The sequence below is a fragment of the Phalacrocorax carbo genome, chromosome 3 (assembly GCF_963921805.1).
Source record: "Phalacrocorax carbo chromosome 3, bPhaCar2.1, whole genome shotgun sequence".
NCBI classification, from domain to species: domain Eukaryota; kingdom Metazoa; phylum Chordata; class Aves; order Suliformes; family Phalacrocoracidae; genus Phalacrocorax; species Phalacrocorax carbo.
Genome location: NC_087515.1, coordinates 11492221 through 11517415, shown reverse-complemented (window position 1 = coordinate 11517415; position 25195 = coordinate 11492221). Strand labels below are relative to the sequence as shown.

The window sequence follows — 25195 nt, the reverse complement described above, 5'->3', positions numbered from 1 at the left end:
TCATTATATGTGCACTTCCAACTGAACTAACTGCTGAACGAAATACACAGCAGGGTATTGAATGAAATTGTAGTTTGCACATTTAAAAAAGTGAATATTGGCAGAACAGGACTATTTTAGTTTTATAAATACCGATAACTTGGAAATGCAAATTCTGTGGTTAGATTTACAATTATCACTTAGTTGCAGAATGGTTTGATTATTTTTTGGTGTGTGTTAAATGAATCCTACAACTCAAAACAATTAGCTTAGGCTTAAAAAGTGACAGTTTTCTGGAGTTTTCTCGTTAATACATTAAATGAAATCAGAATGAATGTAAAATTCAGACTTTAAAAAAAAAGATTAATCCAAGTAGCTGAACTAGGTTTAGTATAAAGATGGACTTTGTGAAGGAAGCTTCAGACTAAATGCAGCACGGGATTTCTATGTTAAGATCTACAAAATGAACCGTTTTAAAAGCTGCAAATACCTTGTAAAAATCTTCATTTGATTTAAAATTTCAGGTGGTTAAGAAAAACTCTATTTGGGCTAATCTATAGGAGAAGAAATAGTCTTTTGAAAGATATTTCCCTTTTTGGAACTTACTGTGAGAATTGTTATCCTTCAAGGAGATATGTGGGCAGGGCCAGGAGTCCTGAACAAAACTATATGGGAATTAGGATTTCCACTTTGTAGAAATCTCCATAGTGTCAAGTGAGTTGTGCCAAATTTTAAAATTTCCCATTAATTTTTTTCAGGCCAGTTGAAGCAGTTTGGTTTCACTATTAACACTTTACTTCAAAAATATTACAATTGGGACTGGAAGTTATCTCAAGAGATCCTGTGGGTTGACCTTTTTCAACTGATTTCTCATTTCAGGATCAAGTGTATGTAGACCTCTTGCTTTTCAATGTGTTTTTCAGTTGGACCTTATTGACTTTTGCCTGTCTTCAACAATTCTCTGTTGTAGCCCCTTTCCCACTTGTTGATGCCTAATTTCCTGACGCTGCCTTCTAACAGTGTTATTTTGGCTGAGTGTCCCTTCAGATGTAGAGCTACCACATCTGCTGCTCCTCATAATCACTGCTGTGATCTCCCTGGCAATGTTCATTAATTTGGTACATCCTGTAGATTGGAGACCAGTAATACAGATGATAATCTGTGGAAAACAGGAGAATCATTTCAGACAGAATTCGGAATGTGCCATTATCAAACATTATTGAAAAAAGAAAAAAGACATTCTGTAAAACTTTGAACAATCCTTTGGAAATTACAAATTATGACTTTTTAACAAATCAAAACCTTTCAGTGGAAAAATATACCACTTAGATTTTTTTTGTTGTTGTTGTTGTTAATGATCTCTAGTCTTTAACTGCTTTTCATTAGCATGTTAATCTGCAGGAAGCACTCATTTTTTTGATTCTGCATAGGAGACAAGGGTAACATTCATTTCATAAACATTGATTTAGGATCGTTCATAGGGTTAGGGACCTTTGGGAGACAGGGGTAGCATGTGTCCATGTAAGAATGGACGCTCATTGGCAAAACAGCTGAGCTAAAAATATGCAAGACTTTGCAGGCAGTTGTGAGGTGCCTTTACCCATTCCCTGAGGCAGCAGGAGATGATCCTGGGCCTGGGTTGTCCAGTGAACCCCAGTGATGCATTGGTGTTTGTGTGGTGCTCGTTAGGGGGTGGTGGTGGGCGCAGACTCTCAGACTCTAAGAACTTGGGGTACAATGAGGTTGAATGAGAGACAACAATTTGGGAGGAGATAAAAGGAGGGATATTCTTTCTGAGTTCCTAAGCATAGTGAAGCGCAGAGGAGGAGTGTTGTGTTGGGTACTGTCCTGCACTGTTTACTTGTCTTTCTTTACTTCCTTCTGATAGTTTTCATTTCTAAAGGGGGGGTGGGGAGGGGAGAAATTGCAAAATTGGAATACCTTCCCTGGCGGGGATGGAGAAGGGTCATACCAGGTGGCCATACCTCTGCACTGCAGTATTTGCACTCACACTGGGTATGGGATATAAAAACCTTGAGTGGAAGCCAGGATACGCAGAGTTAAGAAAACCTCCCATGGAGAACTGTGGGACTAATATAAATCAACCAGTAAGTATTGTTAGAGACCAACTTTAAAGGTAGGTCTCTCCAGGGTCACAAATATTCATGGTTTCATATTGTTCTGTAATTTGTATCCTTGTTGTATTGGTATTGAGAAGAAATATTGTTGAATTTCATTATCCTTAATGTATTTGGAGCCTTTCCCCCCTCTCCCCGCACAGTTGGGAGGAGGCGAACGGCAGTCCCCGTTCCAGTGCCCCTTCTGCAGAGGAGTCAGACTAATTCCTTTTTGGCATCAGTTTCAGCTGAAGCTCTGCTTTGCAGAAGGCGTGTGTTTGAACTGCTCTTCTCACGTGGGAATGCATCTCAAAGAAACGTGGCATATGATGCTATGTGGTACTGCATATTTCATCTCATTAGGGCTTTATTGGTTGGGTAAGCTATTAATCATTTTGATGTCACCTCTAGCATGTTTAAAATTCTGTGCAACATTTATGTAGGGAAAAAATTTGACAGATAAAGGCTTACTCCAAAGAACAATTTTAGTTTAAGTGGGATAAAAATGCCAATATAATTGTATTACACAGAATGATGTCTGGGCATTTACAAGCATGACCTTGTTTCTTCTAGACAAGAATAATTCTATTCAGCACTAGATACTTAACTTTTATTTGTCAGACAGCATGTGACACTAACTGTATTTGGATTAATGCCTTCTTGGTGTCATCTTTTCCCCTTGTAGAGTTATGGGTAAAGGAAATGAAATCACAAATCTTCCATGTATCTGAAAGAACTAAAAAGTCCAATTTATTTATTAGGCATAAGCCAAAGGGGGGAAAAAACTCTGAATGAAATAGAATAAATGCTACTGGTGCTAAAACCTAGTTACCTGAAACAATTCCCCCACTTAAACACAGCTTAAGAAAAAAATGTGTGATAGTCTTTGTAATCTTTATAACTAGCATGTCAGCATCTGCAGGTGTGATGTGCGCTTGCACATATCACTGCCAGTCCCTCTTTTTTTTTTTTTTATTGCTGAACACGTAATTTCTTTGTATTAGACATTTTATCATTTTCTTTGTGGCAGTTACCTAACAGAAGCTGTTTTTCTGAGTTCGGTTTTTTTTTCGCCTTCCTGCATATCTATGAGGAAATGTCACCTGCAGAACTCCTTGGTTGTTCTGAGTTCTTGTCATTGTAGAATTTTTTTGTTGTGCCCTGTTTTTTCAATTTGCTTTTTAAAAGTATTTGAAACAGCTGGGTGGCTTCAAACATATACTGTGAATATATAAATAAAATGTGTAAATATGTACTATGTTAATGAGATGGGCTTGGAGTTTTTGTAAATTATAAACAGAATTTTCAGCTTGTAAAGACAGAAGACCAAAAAAAGACAGAAATTGGCTGTCTCTTCCAACGTGTTTCTTTAGCTGAAGACTCATTTTTGTTGTTCTTCCACACTGATTGGGGGGGGCAAGGAAGGGAGGGGTAAAAAGGAAAAAAAAAAAAAAAAAAAGGTATGTATTTTAATGAATAGCAGCTTTCCCTCACCTTGTCATCCTGCCTCTTCTCTGCTATGGAAGTGTTAGTCTTTGCTACTCTAATAAAAGTGGCCCATGAAACAAAGATTGCAGGTTCAGGTAGTACATGCAACTAAAATGTTTTCGGTTCCATCTTCTATTTTGGTAAATTTCGGTTACAGCGACAACCCCTGGTCTGAACTGTGAAAATACCATCACCAGTCTTCCCAGCCATGGACACTGAGGCCTCAGCAGCTCAGGGTTCTTTGGAGACAGTTTTTGCAGCATGGAAGACTTGACCATTGCTTTAGAGCAGCTGCATTTTGGTGAAGTGGACAGACTCTGAAGGCCTCTGTGGTCTTGGCTGCTGAGTGAACACTGGCTTGCAGTGTTGTGAATGTTGGTGGAATTAAGATCGTATAGGAAATTTTAGCATCCCTTCTAGTTCTCTCCCATCTTGTGAAGTATGCAGCTCCATCTCTTCTTGCCACAATGAAATGAGAATCAGAGCCCATTTATAAAAATTCAGCTATCTGGAATGGTGATATCAGTCTGAACTAAGCTGATAATGCTATATATAGCACGTTGCGTAGAGGTAAAGAAAATGATTTGTATAGCAGGAACATGGGACAAGAAATGAAGGTATTTCTTCTAGGTTTCTGTGCTGTTTTCATTCTGTCTTTACATATTCCTTTTGTGCATTAAAGGTGTCAGATACAATGTTCAAAAAAGTATGGTAAGAGCTATGTTGTCAGGCAGTGACATGAAGCAGGGTGAAGTAAGGTTTCTGTTGCCAAGGAACTGGACTGGGAACGTGACCATAGAGTGTTCTGTTTGTGTTTCTCTTAGGTTTTCTTAAAGGTTAAGTTAAATTCTGGGGCAGCGTAATGGTGATACTGTTGTCCTGAGCCTGTGCTGCTGTAGCTCCAGTATCCGTATTATCAGTTACACAATTAATTATGTTAGAGGAGGGAATGGTGTGATGGGGTTGGTTTGAGTGGGTAACCCAGCCTGTCCCTTTCCACAACACTTATGTTACAGATGCAGTCGCAGTCTTAGACTATGCTGGTAAAGTGTGTGTGCTGCTGTTTCTTTGGCAGTTGGTATCTGAAGCAGCCTGTGTTGGATGCTGCGGAGTTGGTGGACATGATCCCCTGAAGAAGTCCCCTTCGTGGGCCTTTGGAACTGACTTGTGGCCCTGCAGCCGTTCCTCCCAGCCTGGCTCAATGGCTGTGGTGCTGTTGTGGTTCTGGATCCCCAGGTCCAGCCCATGGCAAGGCTGAGCATGTTTGTGAGCATGTATAAATAATGATATGTATATATAAAATATTTGTGTATATATATTAAAAAATAGGATATATGTTATGTAAAATAACATGCAGATTTTTTCTTTCTCTTCTTTTTTTAAAACATCCTGACAGAAAGAAGCTTGGCTGGACCACAAGCAGGAGTGCAGGTGTCTTAAGAGCATTGAGCCTAATTTTCCTCCAGACTCTGTCAGACTTGCTGGCAGGATTGTTTTTAAACTAGTAAGTGACATTCTTTTAGATTTATTCAGTATAGCAGATTCAGATAAATACTTTTTCACTCTACATTTTTAATGTAATTAAGAGCTAGAAAGCTGAAGTGACTGGGATTGCTGAACAAAATTGGACTGCATATTACATTACAAGATTACTGATTAATTTGCAGAAATGCTGAAAGGATCAAGAGATACTAAAATGGACATAATTAAGCTCAAGGGGCTTGTTTACTGACTTTCTTTTCCTATGACTACATGGTAGCATTCTAAACTTATTTCTGCCTAGAAGGAAAACACTGTTTTTTCTTCGATACTACTGAAGTTGTTGGTGCTTTTCCATTAATTTCACTGGAAACCTCATTCAGCCCTATTTGAATGAGTGGTAAGGACAGAAACGCTGTTAGCTAGCTGGGCACAGTGCCATGCTTTCAATGTCGGCTTCTCTTAGTCTGAATTACTTTTTTTTTTCCTTCTTTCTTTTTCTAAACTCTCTTGGAAGTCCTGGGTGTTTGAAATTCCCACTGTTTGATTAATTTACATGGGCTAAATTTTCTGTTGCGTTAAGCAGCTTATGACTGTGTGAGATTGTAAATCAAAAAGGGTTTGCCCATTTTTTTAAATTTTTTTTACTGACCCTGCCATGATGCTGTCTGTTTTGGGTACAAATGTGTGCATTTGTTGTGGTCTGAAGTAATAAAATATGATTTAATATCCCAATTTATACATGGTTGAGAAGAGTGTGTGCATAATTTTTTTTTTAAAGGGCAAATATGTACTTAGCTATACTGTGCATTAATTATAGTTACATGAAATCTGAGACTGCTAAGCACATGGATTGCTTTCAATTATAGTGTGAAAGGCCAAAGTAAATTACTAAGGGTAAACTGTCAAAGTTAAAAAAAAAAAAAAAAAAGATTAAAACCCCAAAACCAAACCAAAACCAAACAAAGACCCCAAACCCCCCTAAAAAACCCTAAATTAGTAGGAAGCATTATAACACCAAGAACTACTTATTATTTTTATGATGGTGTACAGCAAGTACGGAATGACCAGATTTGTGTTGATGCTGTTAGCCTTACCTAATCATCTTACAGGCATATCACACTGACTAATCAATGTTGTAGAGTGTTTTCAAGATAAAGCATGCTATGTAAGTGTTAATTATCTGTTTTTCTTTACAGCTTAGACAATCGACATGCCTTTCTGAGAGACTCTACTCTTTTTCCGATCTTCAGTCAAGTAAGTAATTGCCAACCATATTGCAGGAGATGCTTCCAAGTTCTGCTTTACAGAATGGCCACCTGATTTTCTTGCAGCTTGCCTTCTGAAGGTCTGCTGTGTAGAATAACCAAATCAAAGACAAAACCTGCTAAAACATCTGTGGAGAAGAACAGTTCTTTTCAAAAATTAAGGGAAAAACGTGTGAGTCTTGTTCAAGCAAAATTTGCACCTGATTTTTTGGCTGTAATATATTTTCTCATTTTACAGTGTACATCTTGCCTGTTCAGTATTTAATTTACCTGATGTCTGCCTTATTACATACGGTGCCAATATTTTTATACACATATACAAAAATACATATATTTTTACATTGAGATTTTCCTTTTTTTAATATTTATGTGCTGTTGCATAAAGCTTCAAAATAGCTTCCAGAAAAAGGAATGAAATCTAAAATTTACAAGGGATATGTGTATTTCTGTCTTCTACATAACTTTTCAATGGAGAAAAAGGAATAGAGGGAATGAATTTCAATAATTAAAAAGTCAGGATTTTCTGTAACAAAGGTTTATGCGGAATTAGATTAGTATCTGAATTAAGAGCAGCATTTCCAGATGTTTCAAATGAAGTTAAAATGATGAAGACTATGGACTTCTATGCTTTATGGCACTACTGGGATCCAGGGAAAAAATTCTTTATGGTGCTGTATTCTACCAATGGCTGGTTGCACAGTGGCACAGGAGGAGCCACAGGGAAAGGAAGAGTTTCCCTTTAAAAATTAAATATTGATTGCTTGTACAGCGATTTTTTTCTCTAGTGTAGGCAAAGATTTTTGTGTAACTGATATTCGATACAAACTGAGGTTTCTCAGTACCCCTCAGGACATGATCTCAGCTTCCCTTGATTTGGCTGGAGACAAGGGGAATAGTGTGGTGAGTTGTCTGGAGAGAAGCTTGTATTGAACAGGCCTGAGCTGCAATGGATAGATGGAACAAAAATCTGTAAAATGGCCGGAAGCATCTACTAACATTCTCATTCTGAAGGAAATGCTAATACGGCCTGTGATACAGGTGGGATGACTGTCCCCTCACTGACAGAGAAACAGCTGGTCCGTAGCAAGTTACTTTAGGAGGAGGCAGATGAGAGAACCACGACTAGTGTTTCATCTGTATTTACTCTAAGAGCTTTAATAACAATACCTGTGTAATCTTCTTAACTCCAACGCACAAGGTGTTCAGGACTCCTAGACATTAACCAAAGGTGTTAATTTACAGAATACCGTACAAATGGCCTATGATGCTTGCATAATCCTATGTAAAGTTTTCAGCTAACCCTTTCCTTTTGCTTTTTTCACAGCTTCTTACTAGAGTGAATGGGCAGTCTGTAGGGTTTTGCAGTTAGAATAGTCCAAAAGAGTGTGTTGGCATGGTGTGTCAACTTGTGGTAGCTGTGATGCTTTTTACTGCTTCTGTATCCTGAGAAAGCTACTGTTATTTCACAACGTTTTCCCATTTACTGCACAGTTTACAGACCTTGTTTGTAAGGATTTACTTTTCTTTGGTACTTCGTAGAATCCATAGGAAAGTCAGAAAAGCATTTTCATTAGAGGCCTAAGTGTATAGGGGAAAGATTTCATTGGAGAGAATCACATGAACTAGAATACAGGTCATGACCTTCTGAAGGAAAAACACTTCTCAGGAAGCATCTGTATAACAGAAGATAGTGTTTCAACGCTAATCAGAAACATGACAAATAGAATTCTAATTGATAGTCCTCTCTTTCTTTTTTTTTCTTTCTTTTCTTTTTTTCATTGTTTGTTTGTTTTTTTGTTTGTTTGTTTTTCCTGAAAGTCACAAGTATTTGAAAATTGTTACTGTCACTATGTTGTCTCAGTCTCCTTTAGACTATTACTTTTCAATGTTACTTTATATGGTTGGGTGATTTTCAGTGTGGGTGACATATAACTTGAATAAAAACATGTAAAGTTTTATACACTTATATACGTATTATGCATTTTATCAGATAACTATTCAATTAAAACCAAAACAAACCCATGTGGAGGCATCTAGCCCTTTATAAAGTTCTATTCCAAGCTCCATAGTTCCTTCAAATTCATTGTGTACCCTGAAACTAAGATTAAGTAGGAGATGTCTATGTGTGCATTGCTACTTCTGCTAGTTCTCATTTATTATCAGACAATTTCTTATTTATGTGGTTCTACAGGCTCACTATCTGTTATAGTCATTCAGAAATCAAGTTTGCTTTCGCTTACCAAGGTTCAGTATGCAGAAAATACTTTGTGTGCTGTACTATGGGCAGGGTTTTTGCTCCTTTACTTGTATTGGTATCAGAGCTGCGTAATTAAATCCCCATGCCTTATTTAGAAAATTTTCCACAGGCCTTTTATAGCATTTTCTTTCCCACACCAGGGTTCTTACGCAATTGAAAAAAGTGTCTTAAAAATGCAAAAATGACAGCATTCACAAGTTTCGTTTCACTTTGCTTTTGGCTTTGGATTCTTGATGTGCTGTGAAAACCAGGTCTTGATCATTTGCCATTAGAGACTCCATGGGACTTTTTGCTGGGATCATTAGCTCTGATGTCTTGTTATTCTAACATATATAATATATATATCTAAACGTGGATAATTACATTCTGCTCCTGTCTCTGCCAATTTTCCCTGAAGTTCCAGTTGGATTCAGTATTTTTGTTCACATCTGTCCTAAACTTCAGTGTCCATTTATACTGTGCTGCTTACACGATTCCCCTTCTCCATTCTCGAGGGGTTTTATGTGCTGTTAATGAAGCAAATCATGCCTTCCTCTCTTTGTCATAATTCATTTTTCAGTGTGCATCATGTAATTTAAGATGAACAACATCATGTCTGGAAAAATTACATTTGAAGTAAAAAGCATCTTTAGTTTCAAAAGAACATTATATAAGAAATGCAAGTTTATGTTCATGTTTTGTGGTTTTTTTTTGTTTGGGTTTTTTTAAGTTAAGTTTTCCAGTCATCTGAAAGTTTGCTAGTTTGCTGCTTTTCTTGAAGACACAGTCCTCATAAATATGACACTTTTCTATACCAGAGATTTCCATACATTGTGAAGAGCACACATCTGGATTTCTAACACGTACGTTCATTTATGCTTGCAAGCTCGCCTTCAAATGGCTACACTGTTGAGATGCACATGGGTAGTGCTGTGGGTAGCTATAAAAATGCAAATACTTTAGTTAAACAGACTTTGTGCCAGGTATGGAGGGGCATATCTCAGTGTTCTTAGTACTAACTGATTTGAACCTTGAGAGGCACTGAATCTGGTTGCTCTGTGAGAGCATGTCTCTCCTTGTGTGGTATGTGTGAAATGGAAATGGAAACTCCGTGATAGCCAATTTGCAACCTACAAAATAGCCAGGACCTTTGAGCAGAGGGATGGCAGGTGGGATAGAGCACAGAAGCCCAAGTATTGTACACGCTAGACAGCTGTTTAACCAAACCCAGTGACTGCTTTAATTGTGTCCTTTTTTTAAGTGAGTGACTAGGAGATAGCTTTAAAGAGGAACACAGATCTTGAATTGCCCTTCCAGGAGGCCAGCAAGCTTGGATCTAAAGTATGGGGAAGAAGCTTTCTTGGTAAAAGGATATTTCCATTCCCATTAAGGATGGATGCTTAAAATAAAATGACAATTCACCATTATGCAGAGATGAAATTGATTCATAGTGCCTAATAATAATCTTTGCCCTTTGTTATAGGCTGATGCTTGAATCTGTTCACCTTTACATTGTCCGTTTAGGCCTTAGTCATTTTGTGCTAACTGGCATGAAAAAGAAAATGGGAAGCCAGTAATCAGGCACTGAACTTAGCTGAGTTTCACTTTTCATGTTATCAGTGACCTGATGCATACATGATCAGGTCATGCATTAGAAAATAAAGGACTATTGTTTCTTTCTGCTTCAGGATTCCTATCTGTGAAGCATGAATAATGGTGCTTTGGTATTTAATAAAGTGATATTTGCTTAATATTCTTCCATATCCATTCCCTTTACGAGCTGCTGTGTACGAAACTACCTTTGTCTCTAAAATACTTTCCCTTTTGATCTGCCAGCATAAAGTGTTTCTGATGCATCTATGGGGAATACAGTATAGAAATATGCACTGCTGCAAGGTGGAAGGTACTGCTGCATAAACTTTGAAGCACATTTTTAATGTTAAAAACCCAGATGCCTAGTTTTCTTTTATAATGTCTTATATTTGCTTACACATCTGCTTTATCTGTTGGCTTTTGATCTTTAGCTCACCATTGTATTCATATGATTTGGCAGTAGCAACCTGATAAACTCTTCGGTGTGTTGATAGGTAGTTGTCACAAAAATGACAAATGTTTGCCCTCTGTCAAAATTGCCCTCTGTCAAGATTAATTCTGGGTCTGGAAATGTCTAGACTCTATGGCTGCCATTGGACATTTTCAAAATATTGGTGAAACGTTCTATTTATGACATTATATACTTTTTTTTCCCTTCCCCTTAAGATATTGAACAATTAAGTGAAGAAATGAAAGATGGCCTCAGGCACCTTACACAGACGTTGCAACTGTATTTGAAAACGGAGATCCAGGATGCTTCTCACTTGCCACCTGCAATCGACTTTTTTCAGATCTTCACAAAAGTAAGTGTTAAAATGTGATTCCTTGACAACTCATAAATTATCCTTTCTTTGTGTTCTTGATTTATTTTTGAATGGGGGTTCAATAGATACCTCCAGAATGTGATATATGACAAAGTAAAATCAATCTATTTTTTTTCTAATAAGTCAGTATTTAAGCAGAAGTATAGCTTTTATATAATTGTAACAGTTCAAAAGTAAAGCAGCAGCCAGAGGATATGTTGTCTTTTACCTTTTTAAATTATCATGGTAAAGCTCCTGGAAAAAAACCCGCAAGTTGCATTAAAAACCAAACAAGTTCAGAAACAATTGAGTCAATCAACTTAAGTAATTTTTCCACAGTGATGTTCAGCCAAGAATTTTTCTGCAAAATGCAATATCTGTTATTTGCAGATATACTCCTATTCCATTTTGTCATTTAGTAGTATGTGCTAATGGGTGTTCCTGACACTACTGTATCCCACAAACTGCTTTCTCTAGGGCCGTGTGGATCATCTATTCTAAAAGGCTACATGTAAAATACTTGAAGTTAATTTCCACAATATGTAAAATGTTTGTTATGTTACTGACTAAATAATGTTGGATTTTGCTGTACATATTTTATTGGTTTCAATTCAGAAAGCTTCTTTTGAACAAAGCTAGCAGAAGTACTTCATATGGAGAACAGTCTTAGTTTTAATTTTATTTCATTTTTTGATTTCTAATTGATAAATTCAATCATAAGATTTATCTTGACTCATGCATATTTTAGGTGTTTTAGTAAGTGTTTTCTTATGAAGGAAGTCAAACTCCTAGATGTTTTTCTCTGATATCAGCAAAAGGAAGAGCTTTTTTAGAGAAATTAAATAAAAAAGCAATATATGATTTTTTAAGCTTTTTTTTTTTTAATTGCACAATTGTGCAATCTTTTTTGCTATGGACAGAAGGAGTAGGAGTAGTATAATCACCAGTATTGTTTTTCTTGATTTTTTTTTTTTTTTTTTAATTGGTGATTAGACTGCTGTGAGATAAAGTTGCAATATTCCCTGAAAAACTCAGTCAAAAGGACTTGTAGATAAAAACCTTATGCACTACCTAGTCTCCATTCAAACTTTTACTGTCTTGTGTTGGCGTGCTGGTTTGGCCTGAACTTTGTCAGATGCATTTCACATTAAATATGCATGATGTATTATCTGGTTTAGTGAATTTGTACAGCTGAAGATAAGGCTGAGTATCAGATGATGATCACTGCCTAACTGGTCTGAACTGAGTCACAGCTTGTAAGGCATTCTTTACAAATGTTGTTACCTTATATGCAATAATAAACTTAAGATGGAGGCTGGCCGTGGTGGCTTTACAGGAGTAGTGTGATGGTTGGTCAATATATTGAAGCACTGGTGAAGAAAATAAGGAAGCTTTTAAACGTTTTTATTTACACACATGCACAAGCATCTGCACGTATGTGCACCTCCTCTTCCCTTCCGTGTATTTTACCAAGGTGATGCAAGTGGGCATCAAGGGCAGAGTGAAAGTCAAGACTTTCCAGCTCCATATCCTATTAACTGGAGAACTAGGAATGTTCCTGTTAATGACAAAATTTGCCCCACTATAGCTTTGCTATCACCACGATGTTTTTAACTTAACCTATTCCTTATGTTCACTGTGAACTTGTCCCTACCTTATTCAATGTACTGCAAAGTACCGCGTTTTTAAGTTGTTGTTGCTTCCACCCCTACCTCCCCACCCCCACCGCCCTTTCTGAAAATTCAGAAGCTCTCAGGCCATTACAGTAGGTCTCCTTTCCTCCTTTTGCTCATTTTACTGAGTCTGTGTGATAGTCTGCCCTAGGAAAATGGAGAGCAAATGACATAGACCTATCATGGGTACAGGTACTTCCTATCACTGATAATAAAAAGAATTGACAGAAGGGACAGAAGAATCTGACTGAACAGGTGAGTTGGTTGGGAGGAAGGAGCGATCGACTAAGTATACCCGTATGCTTTACATGTGAGTAAAATTAGTATCTCGTTCAGAGTTCTGTCAAACACAGCGCTTTTTGGAAAGCTCTATTGTCACTCTATTTTTCCATGTGGTAGTTTGGTTGTCAGATGAGTGTGTTATGAAGTATGGCATTATATTAAAATATGGTTTTAATATGCCCCCATCCCTAGTGAGGTAGCAGCATGCATTTTCTGCCACTCCCATAGAATGTTTTTTGGAAGATAAGCTGAATGTCAATGAAAAAATGCCGGTTTTTTTCCTTAAGCTGAATAGGGATGCTTATTCCCAGCAGGTGAAATTCAAGGCTTTAGAACTGCAAACTCTCTGATAAAAGGCTTATGCAGTCTCTTCCCTGTAGTGTAACTCTGAAAAAGACCAGCTGTGGTGACTTCTCTGTGTGGTCATAGAATCAAGAAATACTACAGATACATGACTTCAAGATGTAATCTTGTTTTCCCAACCTCTTCCAACATTCCTTTCAAGTTCAGTAGGTGCTTATTCCAACACTGAACTTTTTTGGATCAGTTCTTTCATTGCAGGCCACAAAAAGGTCCAGTCAAAGGTCATTTTTTATTCTGTTTGATACTGGGTCCTCAAGAAGGAAAATAAGCAGACAGCCAGACAAAAAAAGAGAAATGGTCCTGTAGCGAGGTGACTAAATTCCAGATATTTCTTGGAAAATCTCCAACTTGATTTAGGTTAAAAGATCTTCTTGGAAGCTCTTTCAAACAGTCCTCCTTCTCTGTTGGCCACTGCTCGTGTCTTTGTGAAAATTAATATAGTTTTAGTCACTTGCTTGTGACGCCTAATGGGCAGGGAGTCCCCTTGAGGCCAAACTTGTGGTAACTTGCTGTCGAAAATCAAAGAAAGCTTTGCCATTTCTTTCCATGGGAGGAGAATTTCACCCCAATGTATTTTAGTTCGCATAAGACCTGAGGAAAATATCAGCTGTACTGGATGGAGAGATGTTTCAGAAGGATAATATACCTTCCTTTTTGACAGTGTTGCCCTGTCCTTACTAGAGAATTTGCTTTTGTATCAACTGTCTTTGAGCTGGAGATGGATTTTTTCATTCTTGCTATCTGATCGTTCTACAGAAGCACCAGTTTATTTAACATGCCATTTATCAAGGTTGTGACTGTTTTTAAATTCTGATCCTCAGTATTAAACAGAATTATCTGCAGTTAATTACGTGATAAGGCTTTAACTCCACTGAGACGTTTTCTAATGTCAAGATAAATTTTTGACACCATGGTTTTATGGTTTTAATGATGTTTCCATAACCTTGAGATAAAATCAGTCCTTGCTTTTTATTCTTCAGCTTTTACTTACATGTGTGTGGAGGTGGCTTGGAATTCTGTGAGACATTTAATGGATGTGGGATAAAGAATTAAAATTTTTAAAAAACATTTATGGTTCTTTTCATAATAGCAGACAGAACCCTGTAAACTACTTTTTAGTAAAGACACTGAATGAAAGCTGTACCTACCATGTTGGCTGTAAAACTATGAGTGACTCTTTTTTTTTTTTTTTTAGACCAAGTATAGACTCATTGCTTGCGTAGAATTGCAACTACTCATACTATGTCAGAATTGACATTTTGAGTATTTTGAAATTGTCTGAAAGCTTTTTTTTCTGCAATTAATAAGAAAAAGAAGAGATTCTGATGTTAGATAAAATGGCAGCCGTTTCAAAGATCTCGTAATTTCAGATCCTCATATACACAACCTCTGTCATTAAATAATAGTAACATAAAATCCAGTGGCAGTTAATGAACTGTAACATGACGGATTTCTAGAGCAGTTTAGTAAACCAGAATTTTGTTGGAAAAGAACAGGTTTTTAAAGGGTGTTTTCAGGAAGCAGTTGATAACAAATTTCTGGGAACAGGATGCTGGATTGAAGATTCTTGGCAACTCTATAAAGTAGAGATGATACTTTACTGCTGAAATAGCAATCTCTGTAATTTTTCTGTTGTGCAAGATTTCACTTTCTGGACAGTATCTTAACTGCATGTAGGGTGATAGGGATTAGAGAGAGAATTTTTAGCTTTCTGGAAATTTTAATCTTTCCTACAGTTCCAGTCTTGCCACTTTTTTCTTATGAGCAGATTCTACTTTGAAAGTAGATGTGCTGCTTTCATTCAGTTCACTGGAGAGGTCACACACCTGTATGAATGTGAGCTGAACATGCCTCTCTATGCAGGTGGTATGCTGCCCACCACCACCTTCTCAGGTGCTGTCCTACTCTTCCCTTTTCAGGTCAGTTTAGAATTGTTACAGATCGATGGCGGAGTAAAAGCAGGTCTAAGTAAGTGTAGAGCTGTAAGTCCAGAATGGGATGAAGAAGAAAGTCAGTGTCCATATACATTGGAAATATATGTGCATCTTTTATATGTCAAACTAATTTTTTTTCTACTTAATCTTTTTTGAGATTTGTGAAGCTGAAATTAAATTGAAGAAGAGATACAGGTTTAATGCTGTATGCTAGTCTCTGTGTACCCGCAGGCAGTTTTAACCAAAAGACCATTGTCTGTTTAGGCAGTTGGTATAATTGATTTTATTTTTAACTTAAGAAGTAGTAAGGAGGCTACTGTAAAGTGCAGAGGTCTCTTTTTAAAATCCTTTGTTTATTCCTCCTATCAGAGTTTAAATATATTTTTTACTTGTTCTTCTAAGTTTTCAGTACTTACTCTTTATTCCACTTGATGCTTTGAAAGAGTTTCTTTTCAACATAAACGGTATTTGTACCAATTAAAAAAGATCTTCCTGTTAAAGGGGTTTTGGTATGTATCTGCATAGGCAGAAGAGAGCTGGGAGTTGAGCAGTGTCACTTGCCCTTTGTAAGGTCTGAATACTGAATTATGGTAATCTATTTGGGTATCTTTTTAAGTGCAAGTTGAAGGAAATAGTCTCAATGATATGACTGGAAAAAAAATGTTTGATCTTCACATTGCTCCCTCAGCTTGTGTAGGCATCAGCTGGCAAATGTTTTCTGAGAAGACCTCTGAAGACAAGGTATGTGTGCCTGGTCAATATATTCTTTAGCAGCACTGTCAGTAGCTTACCCTTTCTTAGGATTCACTAGTTAACTTAATAATCTGTGTTAGCAGGGAAATGAAAGTGATTTGTATCAAGAAAGTAAAAAGAAATATTAGGATAAAGTTAAGAGTAAAGCTTATGAGCAAGTTAAGAGTTGTTAAAGGCATACAGGTGAAGGTTGCTTTCTGACACCAGGTTTGCTAATCTAACTAACTTTGGATGCACTTGGTCAGTTTCCCTATGATTGAGAGGCCATGATGTTCTCTTCCTGGAGATCACAAAAGCAAGTGCATGTTTATCCATCATTGCTCTTGTAATTCAAACCTGATGTAAGTTGCTACCCTGTCTCATACAGTCTAGTGTGTTTATGGTAGATTGAAGACCAGGCCAGTACTGACAGATCTATTTTTAGCCATGGCCCAGGAAACTATTTTGCAAAAACCTTTTCATTTTGCTAGTTCTTTTTTTCTTGTAATTTCCAGAAATCATTATACCTGAAGCAACAGTGGTTAAGCCTAGTGCTCAACATACAGTTGTATTTATGTCAATCTTCTTGACTCTCTTATTTTTATTCTAGAGTTGGAGGGGCATGTTCCTGCTCATCAAACTATATCAGAACCTTTTCCTCTGACTGTTGCCATCTTTAAGTCCATTACATGAGATCTGTGATTATCTGTTTATCTAAAGTGCTATTGATCTAGTATTTCTGTTGATAAAGTTTTGTTTGGTGGGAATATGGACATGGTGTGTCCTCTCTCCTGTTGTCTCTGTGTGTAGTTTTAAGCTATTGAAAGCTTCACACTTACAGCTGTTAAGAACTGACTTTTAATCATAAGAAATATTGTGCTAAGTTACTGCCTAAATAATTCGAGGACAATTTTTCTATACTTTTCTTTCCAGTGTATTCCACAGGGGCATAACAAAACTTGTTCTGGTAGACCTTCATATTTATTTTCAGAGGACATGCATCATCAATTTCCTAACATTTATTGTTGATTCTGGGGAGCTGTCTCATCTAAAGAGAGGGGAATAAGCTAAGGTCAGCCTCAGCTTTTGCCGTACATAAAACCAAAGGAAATGGGAAAAGCTAACTATATTAGAAGAAAACTAAGCACTGGTTCGTGCAGCATAATAAACAGCCAAGATTTATCTGAATATTGGATTTTATTGTTTAGATGCTTTGACTTCAGCATTTTAAACTCGCTTTTTTGTGATGATCCAGTAAGTGAGACATTAGAAAGATTCAGGTGCCCGCACGTGCTTCCTGCCAAAACGGCTCCCTTTGGTTTGTTAGACTGTCTTGCAGAAGCCTGGATGAGCCAGCGTCAGCTAATGGGTAGAGCTGTTTCACCCCTGCAGTGAGTACAGCACTGGACAAAGTCCGTGACGCAGACTATTTTCTGGCATAACTTTCATTCTTAATCTTAGCTTGTTTGAGGAAGGGTGATATTTCATAAGTACAGGGAGGAGCAGAAAGTCAGGAGGTTGTTTTGTAGCGAGGAGAGGTAGGGAAGGTCTTGGGGCTATTTAACAATTTATTTGCTTGGTCTGGAATATCACAGAGTTCTCTGCCTGCTATCTTTCATTCTCCCATCAATTCTGCTGCTCTTGAAAGAGTAGGAATAAACAGAAAATCTGAAGTTGACCTTGTTTTTCATTTGTCTCTGCCTATGATTTTGACATGTTTATTAAATGGCTTTTCACTTGCATAGTGCTTCCAATAAGGCTCAAGAAGAACTTGAAGAAGATTTAGCAATGAGTCTTTATAGTTTTCTTGTGTAGCAGACCAGTATTATTTCCTAAGGATGAAAATTAAGGCTAGTATAGAACGGTTATATAGCTATCTTTTCATAAGGGCAATCAGGACTAAATCACCTCTCCTACCGCACAGTGTAGCAGTCACGTTCTGCTGCTTGTTTCCACAAATGTGGTGATGAGTAAGTATAAAAACAATTGGAAGAGAAAAAGTTGCGAATAAAAGCCTACACCTTAGGTTGTATCTTTTTAATTTTGCAGAAATAGTTCTGTTCTGCTGCTAAGATTCCCACTCTGGATAACTTAGATGTTCTCTCTTTAAGTCAAGATTGCAGAGGAAGCAGCAACCACTGTGCATTAGCTTTGGAAGCAATGGTTTAAATAGAAATGAAAGTAAAAGTAGTAGAAATTTTAATAAAATGGGGAGAAATGTTGCAGCAGTACTCTAGAATGAGGGTGATAAACAGTCAGAGAAGACTCCTTTCTCTCTACTTCACCAAATGAAAGTTGCATCTTTACAGGAAGTGATTTTTGCCTAATGTGATTTTCAGGTTTAGTTATTTCCTATTATTTCCCCATTGAATTATAATTTGAGGAGATAATTTTCCATTGCAATTATCTTAATTTTTAGTCACAGTAGTTACCTTCAAGAGCATTAGGATATAGTACCAGACCATGAAACAAGGCTTTAACCATCCTGTCTGAATTGAAATTAGAGCAACATGATTACAATTAAAATACAAGCTTGGTGCAGTGAAGGTCAGCTCATAAAACTACAAATTTTCAAACTGAGTTTATGGTATAATTCGGGTCCCCTCATTTAGTTGTGTGTACTATCTGTTTTACAAACTGCCTCTAGTATAACAAACACCAGTGTAGAAAACAAGGTAGAAGAGTTCTAAACCAAGGAATGGTTGGGTAGAATTTGTAATAATTTGGTTGTGTGTGGTACAACCATTTTACTTTGCTCGTTACAAATAAAAGAAAGCTTTGCTCTTGGAGGGCAGGGTGTAGGGAAGAGAAAAGACTGTTTTTTAAGGAGGTTAATTCAGCCCTGATAGAAAAGCATAAGCTTGTAGAAAAGTTATTACCTTGAGTAGTCCTGGGGAGGGGAGGGAAAAAAGCGGGTATACTTTTTGTTCAGTTGATGCTTTTTCTGACATGCGAAGCTTGAAGCAATAAGAAGACAGAAAAGGGTCTAGAGAAATAAACGGCGGGGTAGCGTAAGCTATTTTGCAGTTCTCAGGGTTTTTTTTTTTAGTATTTTACGCCCCACCCTGGTTAAGGTCTAGAGCTATGATAGGGCTGTGCAGAACTGTAAAGAATCCAGGTAGCCAGGGACTTAATTACCATTACTTTGCCTAATGCTGCTCAAGAGCATATCCACAAAACACAGTGCTTAAAAAGCTAATGGTGTCTGACATGTGATATGTATCAGTCTCTCTTCTGGCACCCTTATGGAAGTGAACTGGAAACAGTAATGATAAGAAGCTTTAGTGGTTGTGGTAATTGGAGTACATGCACAAAAATATGTGGGGTGAGGCACCTTCTATGTTTAGAAAAAGCCAGCATGAAACAAGGTCATGGAGACGTTTAGTGAAGATCCGAGTAGTAAATGAAAAACGCTTACATCCTCTATCAGCAATTTTAAAAGCCTCTAATTGAGGAGGATAAGCCTGATAACTGCTCGTAATGTTGTTGGCAGCAAACTGCTCTATCCTTGTCTTTAGGATGACCTGCAGTGGGGTTGCTTAAAGCATTTTCGCTTGTTTGTTTTGGCTGTGAGCAGAGCTAGAATTCTGTGTGGTAGGATTATTAATCAGCTCTGAGACTTGTTTAACATGTTTAATAGATGAAAAGGCTAAAAATTGTTTTTCTTCCAGAATTGCATTGAGGTAGATTGATAGTCTGTTGAAAAATACTGTGCTCTTTGAATGTTGGATGGGGATCCATGTATTTGTGGTATTACTGTTGACTTGCTCTGAAGCAGCTGAGATAGCAGCCTCTCTGCAAATGAGGGTAACTTTGTCTAATGTACCCTCTAGAGCTAAATAACTATTGTAGTCTAAGTATCTACAAAAGGTGAGACAACTTCTGTCACATGTAGGCATTTCAGTGGGTGCCAATTAAATGATATGTACCTACATGAAATTTAGTCCTAAAAAAAGTGTTCTTTCCCCAGTATATGAGTATATATATTTTTGTTTTATTAACACTGTAGTTGTGATGTTAAAATTTTCTTGGTGTGTGCTATTTCATTAAAACCACTCCTAAATTTGTGGAAATAAGATGGAGAAAGAAACAATAGTCATACTGGATCAGATTGCAGATAGGTCCACTATCCTATATTTCAGTATGGGTGAACAGTGGTCACAAAGTGCTTGTGGCACTGATACACTGTGGCCAGGCTTAAGATCACTTAGCTTGTACCATAGATACCCAGCTGACGAGGTCTGGTTTAGTCAGTTTCTTGGCACGGCAGTGGGTATGGCTATTCCACAGCAGCTGACAGCACGTACTGGGGAGCAAGGTGCAAGAGCTCTGTGATCAACAGGAACAAGGTGATTGTGTATATATTGACTAGATTTTTCGTATCTATAACCATCAATTAATTGCACTTCTGCTTACAGATCCTTTGAAACCTCTAGTGCTGGTTGTGGGCTTTTTGAAATTTTAAGCGTGTTCATTCACATATGTCCCTAATGTCAGATACTGCAGATGATGGATTTGAACATATCTCCCTCTGAATCTAAAGGAATCGTGGGCTGTTCTTAAGGCTTTTATAATCACTTTTGGAAATTTGGGAGTATTTTTCTAGATTAAAATATAAAAACAGCAGGATTAAAGCTCCTTTCCATCTCCCATTCCACAGGAATGTTTTTCAATCTGTCAACGAACCTTGTGCTTTGCCTGTACTCACAGTATAAGATTAATCTTTCTTCTTCCATTACCATCAAGGCCAAGGTTTCACTCAGCTTTCAGAGGAAACTGGATTGGACACCCACTCATTGATGGATATTTCTATGCATCACAAGATCACTGAAGTCAGAGTTGTCTATGCTCATCCTGTAAATAGACAGGATGTGGTTATGTGTTGCTACTGGTATTGGCAGAAGTACTGAAGCATCAGGCTACTGGTTTGTCAATGTTCATTCAGTGTTGTGGGTGAAAAATACTTTACCTGTTTGGGCTTCTAGCCTGGGAAGATGGTAAGGAAGGGAGGGAGGTGCACAAATCGTTTGCGATCTGTAACATCAATTTCATCTGCTATGCAGAAACTATAGAGGCTAAGTAATGCTGACATGTTTCTCATTCTGTAGTCGTTTCAGCCCTACTGAATAAGCTTGTACTCAAATTTAAAAAGTCTGTATTTAAAACAGCAACTTGCACTGTGTGTATTTGTGCTGTCTAATCTTTTGAAGTCATGTTCGCTTTTATACTTTACAGAGTACAAGGTAAATTTCCATAAACTGTCTGGTTGTGAAAAACTCTTGTAACAGCATAGAATCATTATTTTGCTTTTAAATTTCCAACTTTAAAAAATGTTTTTATGTATTTGGTTTTTTTCTTTCTAACTTGAGACAATAGCCATCATCCTGGTGATGGTACTTTCAATGACATGAATCTGAAATGAACATCTCTCTAAATGAGAGATTTCACTTCCCCAAACTGTATAATTAAGGCTGCATGTGTTGACTGTATTTTTTTGTGTCTTAAAAAGAGAAATATGTCTATAGTTTTATAAAAAGTTATATATTGGCTGAAGAATCAGCTTGTCTTGAGAATATAATGATAGTGTTGAATTTTTGTAGTGGATTTGGACCAATGACAAATATAAGTCCGACAGCATTTGCTGTCTCAGTTATACAAGATCGTTATGTTTCTTGTCCACAGCAAGGTTTTTTTTCATTAAGCTAACTTTTTAGACATATCAGACAATCAGCTAGTAATTTTTGATGTAAGTTCCAGTTTGTTTGACTGGAAAGCCACAATTCTGAAAACAAGCTCCAGCGGTAAAGCTTAGTGCAGCTCTTCCCCAGTTTCTGTCAGTTTGTCAGCAATGACACCGAGGACCAGAATTTATGCTGTTACCTCAATGATATAACTAGGTTGGCTGCACAACTAACTGATGACAGGAATAGTCAAGAGAAGAATTCAGCTTGTTGTCTTAATATCCTTGTACCTATTAGTTAAAACATGAATAAGTGTATTTAACCATCTCCTGTAAAAAGAATATACTTGAGATGAATTAACAGTGGCTGCTGAGAATTACAGCAAGATTTGTGCCATCAACTTCAGCATGCATGAACCGCAAGGTATGAAAAATAGAAGCAATTTGGGATAATTGTGCTAACTCTAATTTTGAAAAATGCATTTTCCTGGTTAACTCTAAATTTACATGGTTCTCTAACAGACTTATTGACTTAATGAAGGTGTTAGTGGATATGCTTCCTATCTTTTATTTATTTAATTGTCCTTGTAGTATCTTGTCATGGCACAAAATTAGAGACTGTAAGAGCCTGGAAACAAAAAGTACCCTGCAGCAGCAGGATCTTGTACATTTCTGGTTCTTATTGGCAATACTTGTACCTTCTTGGAAGCAGCTGAATTTAGGTAGATTTGCTGATGTCTCACAATGGCCTCTGCTGCTGCAGGTGATATCAGTAGATAATGAATCATAGTGCATGTTCTTGTGTCAGAAAGACAAAAGCAAATCTGTATGTGGGTATGAGACCAGAGAGATAGCTTATGTCCATAACTGCACAAATTATGTAAATGTAGAGAAACTCTGCCAAATAAATAGAGGTGTGTCTGGTAGCTTGTGTATTCTGGAAGAAGAAACCATGATCCGTTGGCATGGCTCTGCTGGGAGAGTGAATCAAAAGAGCTGTGAGTGTCCAGGGCTGTGAACAGTATGTTTCAGTGAGGCATTTTTGACCATGACGTAGCCTATTGTTTAGGAGAAGAGTAAGCGTATGAACATCTGCTTTCCAAGCATATGGCTGCCAGGTATATTTCTTTGAAAATCTTTATCTGCTAATCAAGAAATTGCACCATAGACAACAAAATGAATATAATTTATGCTGGCAAACATGCATGAAAAAACCAAGCTAACCCAGTTTAGTAGGTCCACAGTTGTATGATTTCTAGTAACTATTTAAATGTTGTAGATTCACAAGAAATTAAATTTGCAAATTAAATCTTCTGGTCACTCCATTTCTAGATGAGAGGCATGTGGAAAATGTGAAGTCTCTTGAGAAAGACACAGAAAGAGAAAATGAAGCCCAGTTATCAGGGGAAAACATGGTGTTTTGCAGTTAACTTTGAGACATTTGAGCACTGCTTGCTGCCAGAGCATCTCTTCATTGTTTAGGATAAGAGTACAGATATTTGTAGAAATTTAAGTGAATGTGCCTAAGTGTGAGAAATTGAGCTTGTAAGTCGAGAGTTGGCTGGTGGGTTTCCTACTCATTTGTGTAGTTCATCATATTTTGTGTCAGTTAACTATTTTACTAGTGTTAACCTGTGTATATAAGGGGAAGTGGATGTTGCACCGTGTTTTTAATTGCTCTGTCTTGCTGATACACTATTGATTGGAGTTTTATTGTCAGTGTGCAGTTGGAGGACCATTTCCCTGGAGTACACTTTTGCATTGCTGGGGTGGAGGGCAGGGTGCCTAGGCAGAAATAGGATGAAGCTTGTTGCACCAAGCTTGTTGGATCAAGCAAGCGTGTAGCAACAGTAATTTGTATTTATCTACTGCCTTCTCATGAACTGTTTAACTCCACAGTTCTCACAATCAGCTTTACAAGGTGTGAAGGTAGGAGTGTGTCACACTCTTTCTGTGGCAATTGATAATTAGTTCAGTTAGGATTAAATGGGGAATGCTCAATTGTCTGATGAAAATTCTATAATTAGTATTGTTAGTGATTAGGAATCTTCTTGGGTCTTATTTAATGGTTTATATTCATGTAGTAATATGAAACAAGGAGCGTAGCTGCAGTTTGGCAAGTTTTCTCCTGATCTCTAATCTTGTCAGTGGGTATTTGTTGTACATCTCCCGCCGTTGCAGTGGGGAGATGTTAATTGTCTTAGTTCTTTACAGAGGAAAAAGGAACAACTCTTTTAGACCAGGAAAATTTGATCCATCCACCTTAGCCTGTCATTACAGTACTACTTAACAAAAGTACTCATCACTCAGCAGATGAGAAACCCTGGGTATGTGAATGCTCTTGCCACTCTTTAGAATCAAAATTGCACAGAGAATTTGGAGGGTGTTGGAGAGGGAGGGCAGGTGGTCTCTATGCAAGCAAATGACGTTGATTAAATTCATGTAGTGATAAATAGTAGAATTTAGAAAAATGAGGAACAGTGGCTTTGATTTATCGTTCCAACTAAAGCTGTGTTCTCAGAAAAAAAAGATACAGTAAAAGATCTGACCATGGGATCCTACAAAGTTCATTTGCTCTTTATAAAAACTGTAACTAGCTTTGTTTAGTTAGTCAGCTTTGCTCTTCTCCCAGGAATGCTGATTTTATAACTAAGTCTAAATAGAAAAAAAAACAATAATGCCTCTAAGATTTTTAAAACTCAAAGATATTTTGCATAGTGATATTTATCTACTGTCCTGGCCCGGATTGCAGATTAGTTTGCAATTCCACTTGACTTATTCTCTCTGAATTTTGAGAGGTAGGGGTGATTTCTGCAACTTCGGGTTTTACCCATGCATTCAAAAATTTACTCTAGGAAGATTGGCCTTGGCAGGCAGGTTTATGCCTGTACAGGCTTTCGCCTCCTCAGGATTTAGCATAGCCTTTTCTTGACAAAAGGCAAGCAACAGGGCTACCAGCAGTGGTAATGCACTATGTACATCTTCAGGAGGTCTCCAAGCCCCTCAAAAGCAAGGTTCAGAATCTGACCTCCCTGAGGTGGACCCTCATGTGCCAGGACATGCTGTTCCACCATCTGCTCCATGCTTCACCACTGAGGCTCACTGATTTCCTGCATTTGCAGTGTAACATTCATCTTCTCATACCCCTTGTGCTAGATGCAGACACGGTTAGGGAGTCCACTGATGCCTCCTGCGAGAGGTCCTGGAGGAAGGGCTGCTGTGCAGCTGGAGGGCTGTCCTGTTGGAAGGCACAACTTCCAGCTGCATCCAGGCTCCAGGGTCCCTGTCCTCCTGTGTGCTCCCATGTGCCGAGGTACAAGCCTGTCCCAGGACCATGCACCCAGTCATGTATGCGCTGTTTGACTTGGATATCCATTCCCACTGTGTGGCCTTACGTTGAACATTGTGTGTTGAGATTCCATCATCAGAAGTCCCATCACCAACTTCATGGGACTGGGGACAAGATCTGAATGTACTCATTGCTGCTTAGGAACAAAGGGGGAACTAAACTTGAATTTTTCCCACTCATTTGGTGCTGGAAGATGCCTGTGTCCTCTCTTGGTAAGTC

At 37.7% G+C, this 25195-nt stretch overlaps 1 protein-coding gene across 4 annotated transcripts in view; it reads left to right on the top strand.

Annotated features, from left to right (window-relative positions):
* Positions 1–25195, top strand: part of SMYD3 (SET and MYND domain containing 3) — a 424925-nt gene that overhangs the window by 55967 nt on the left and 343763 nt on the right. For all 4 annotated transcript variants that reach the window (XM_064445827.1, XM_064445826.1, XM_064445825.1 and 1 more), the window contains exons 3-5: positions 4981–5088; positions 6263–6320; positions 10827–10963. In XM_064445827.1, the coding sequence (XP_064301897.1) occupies positions 4981–5088; positions 6263–6320; positions 10827–10963 (303 nt within the window). The remainder of the gene's footprint in view (positions 1–4980; positions 5089–6262; positions 6321–10826; positions 10964–25195) is intronic.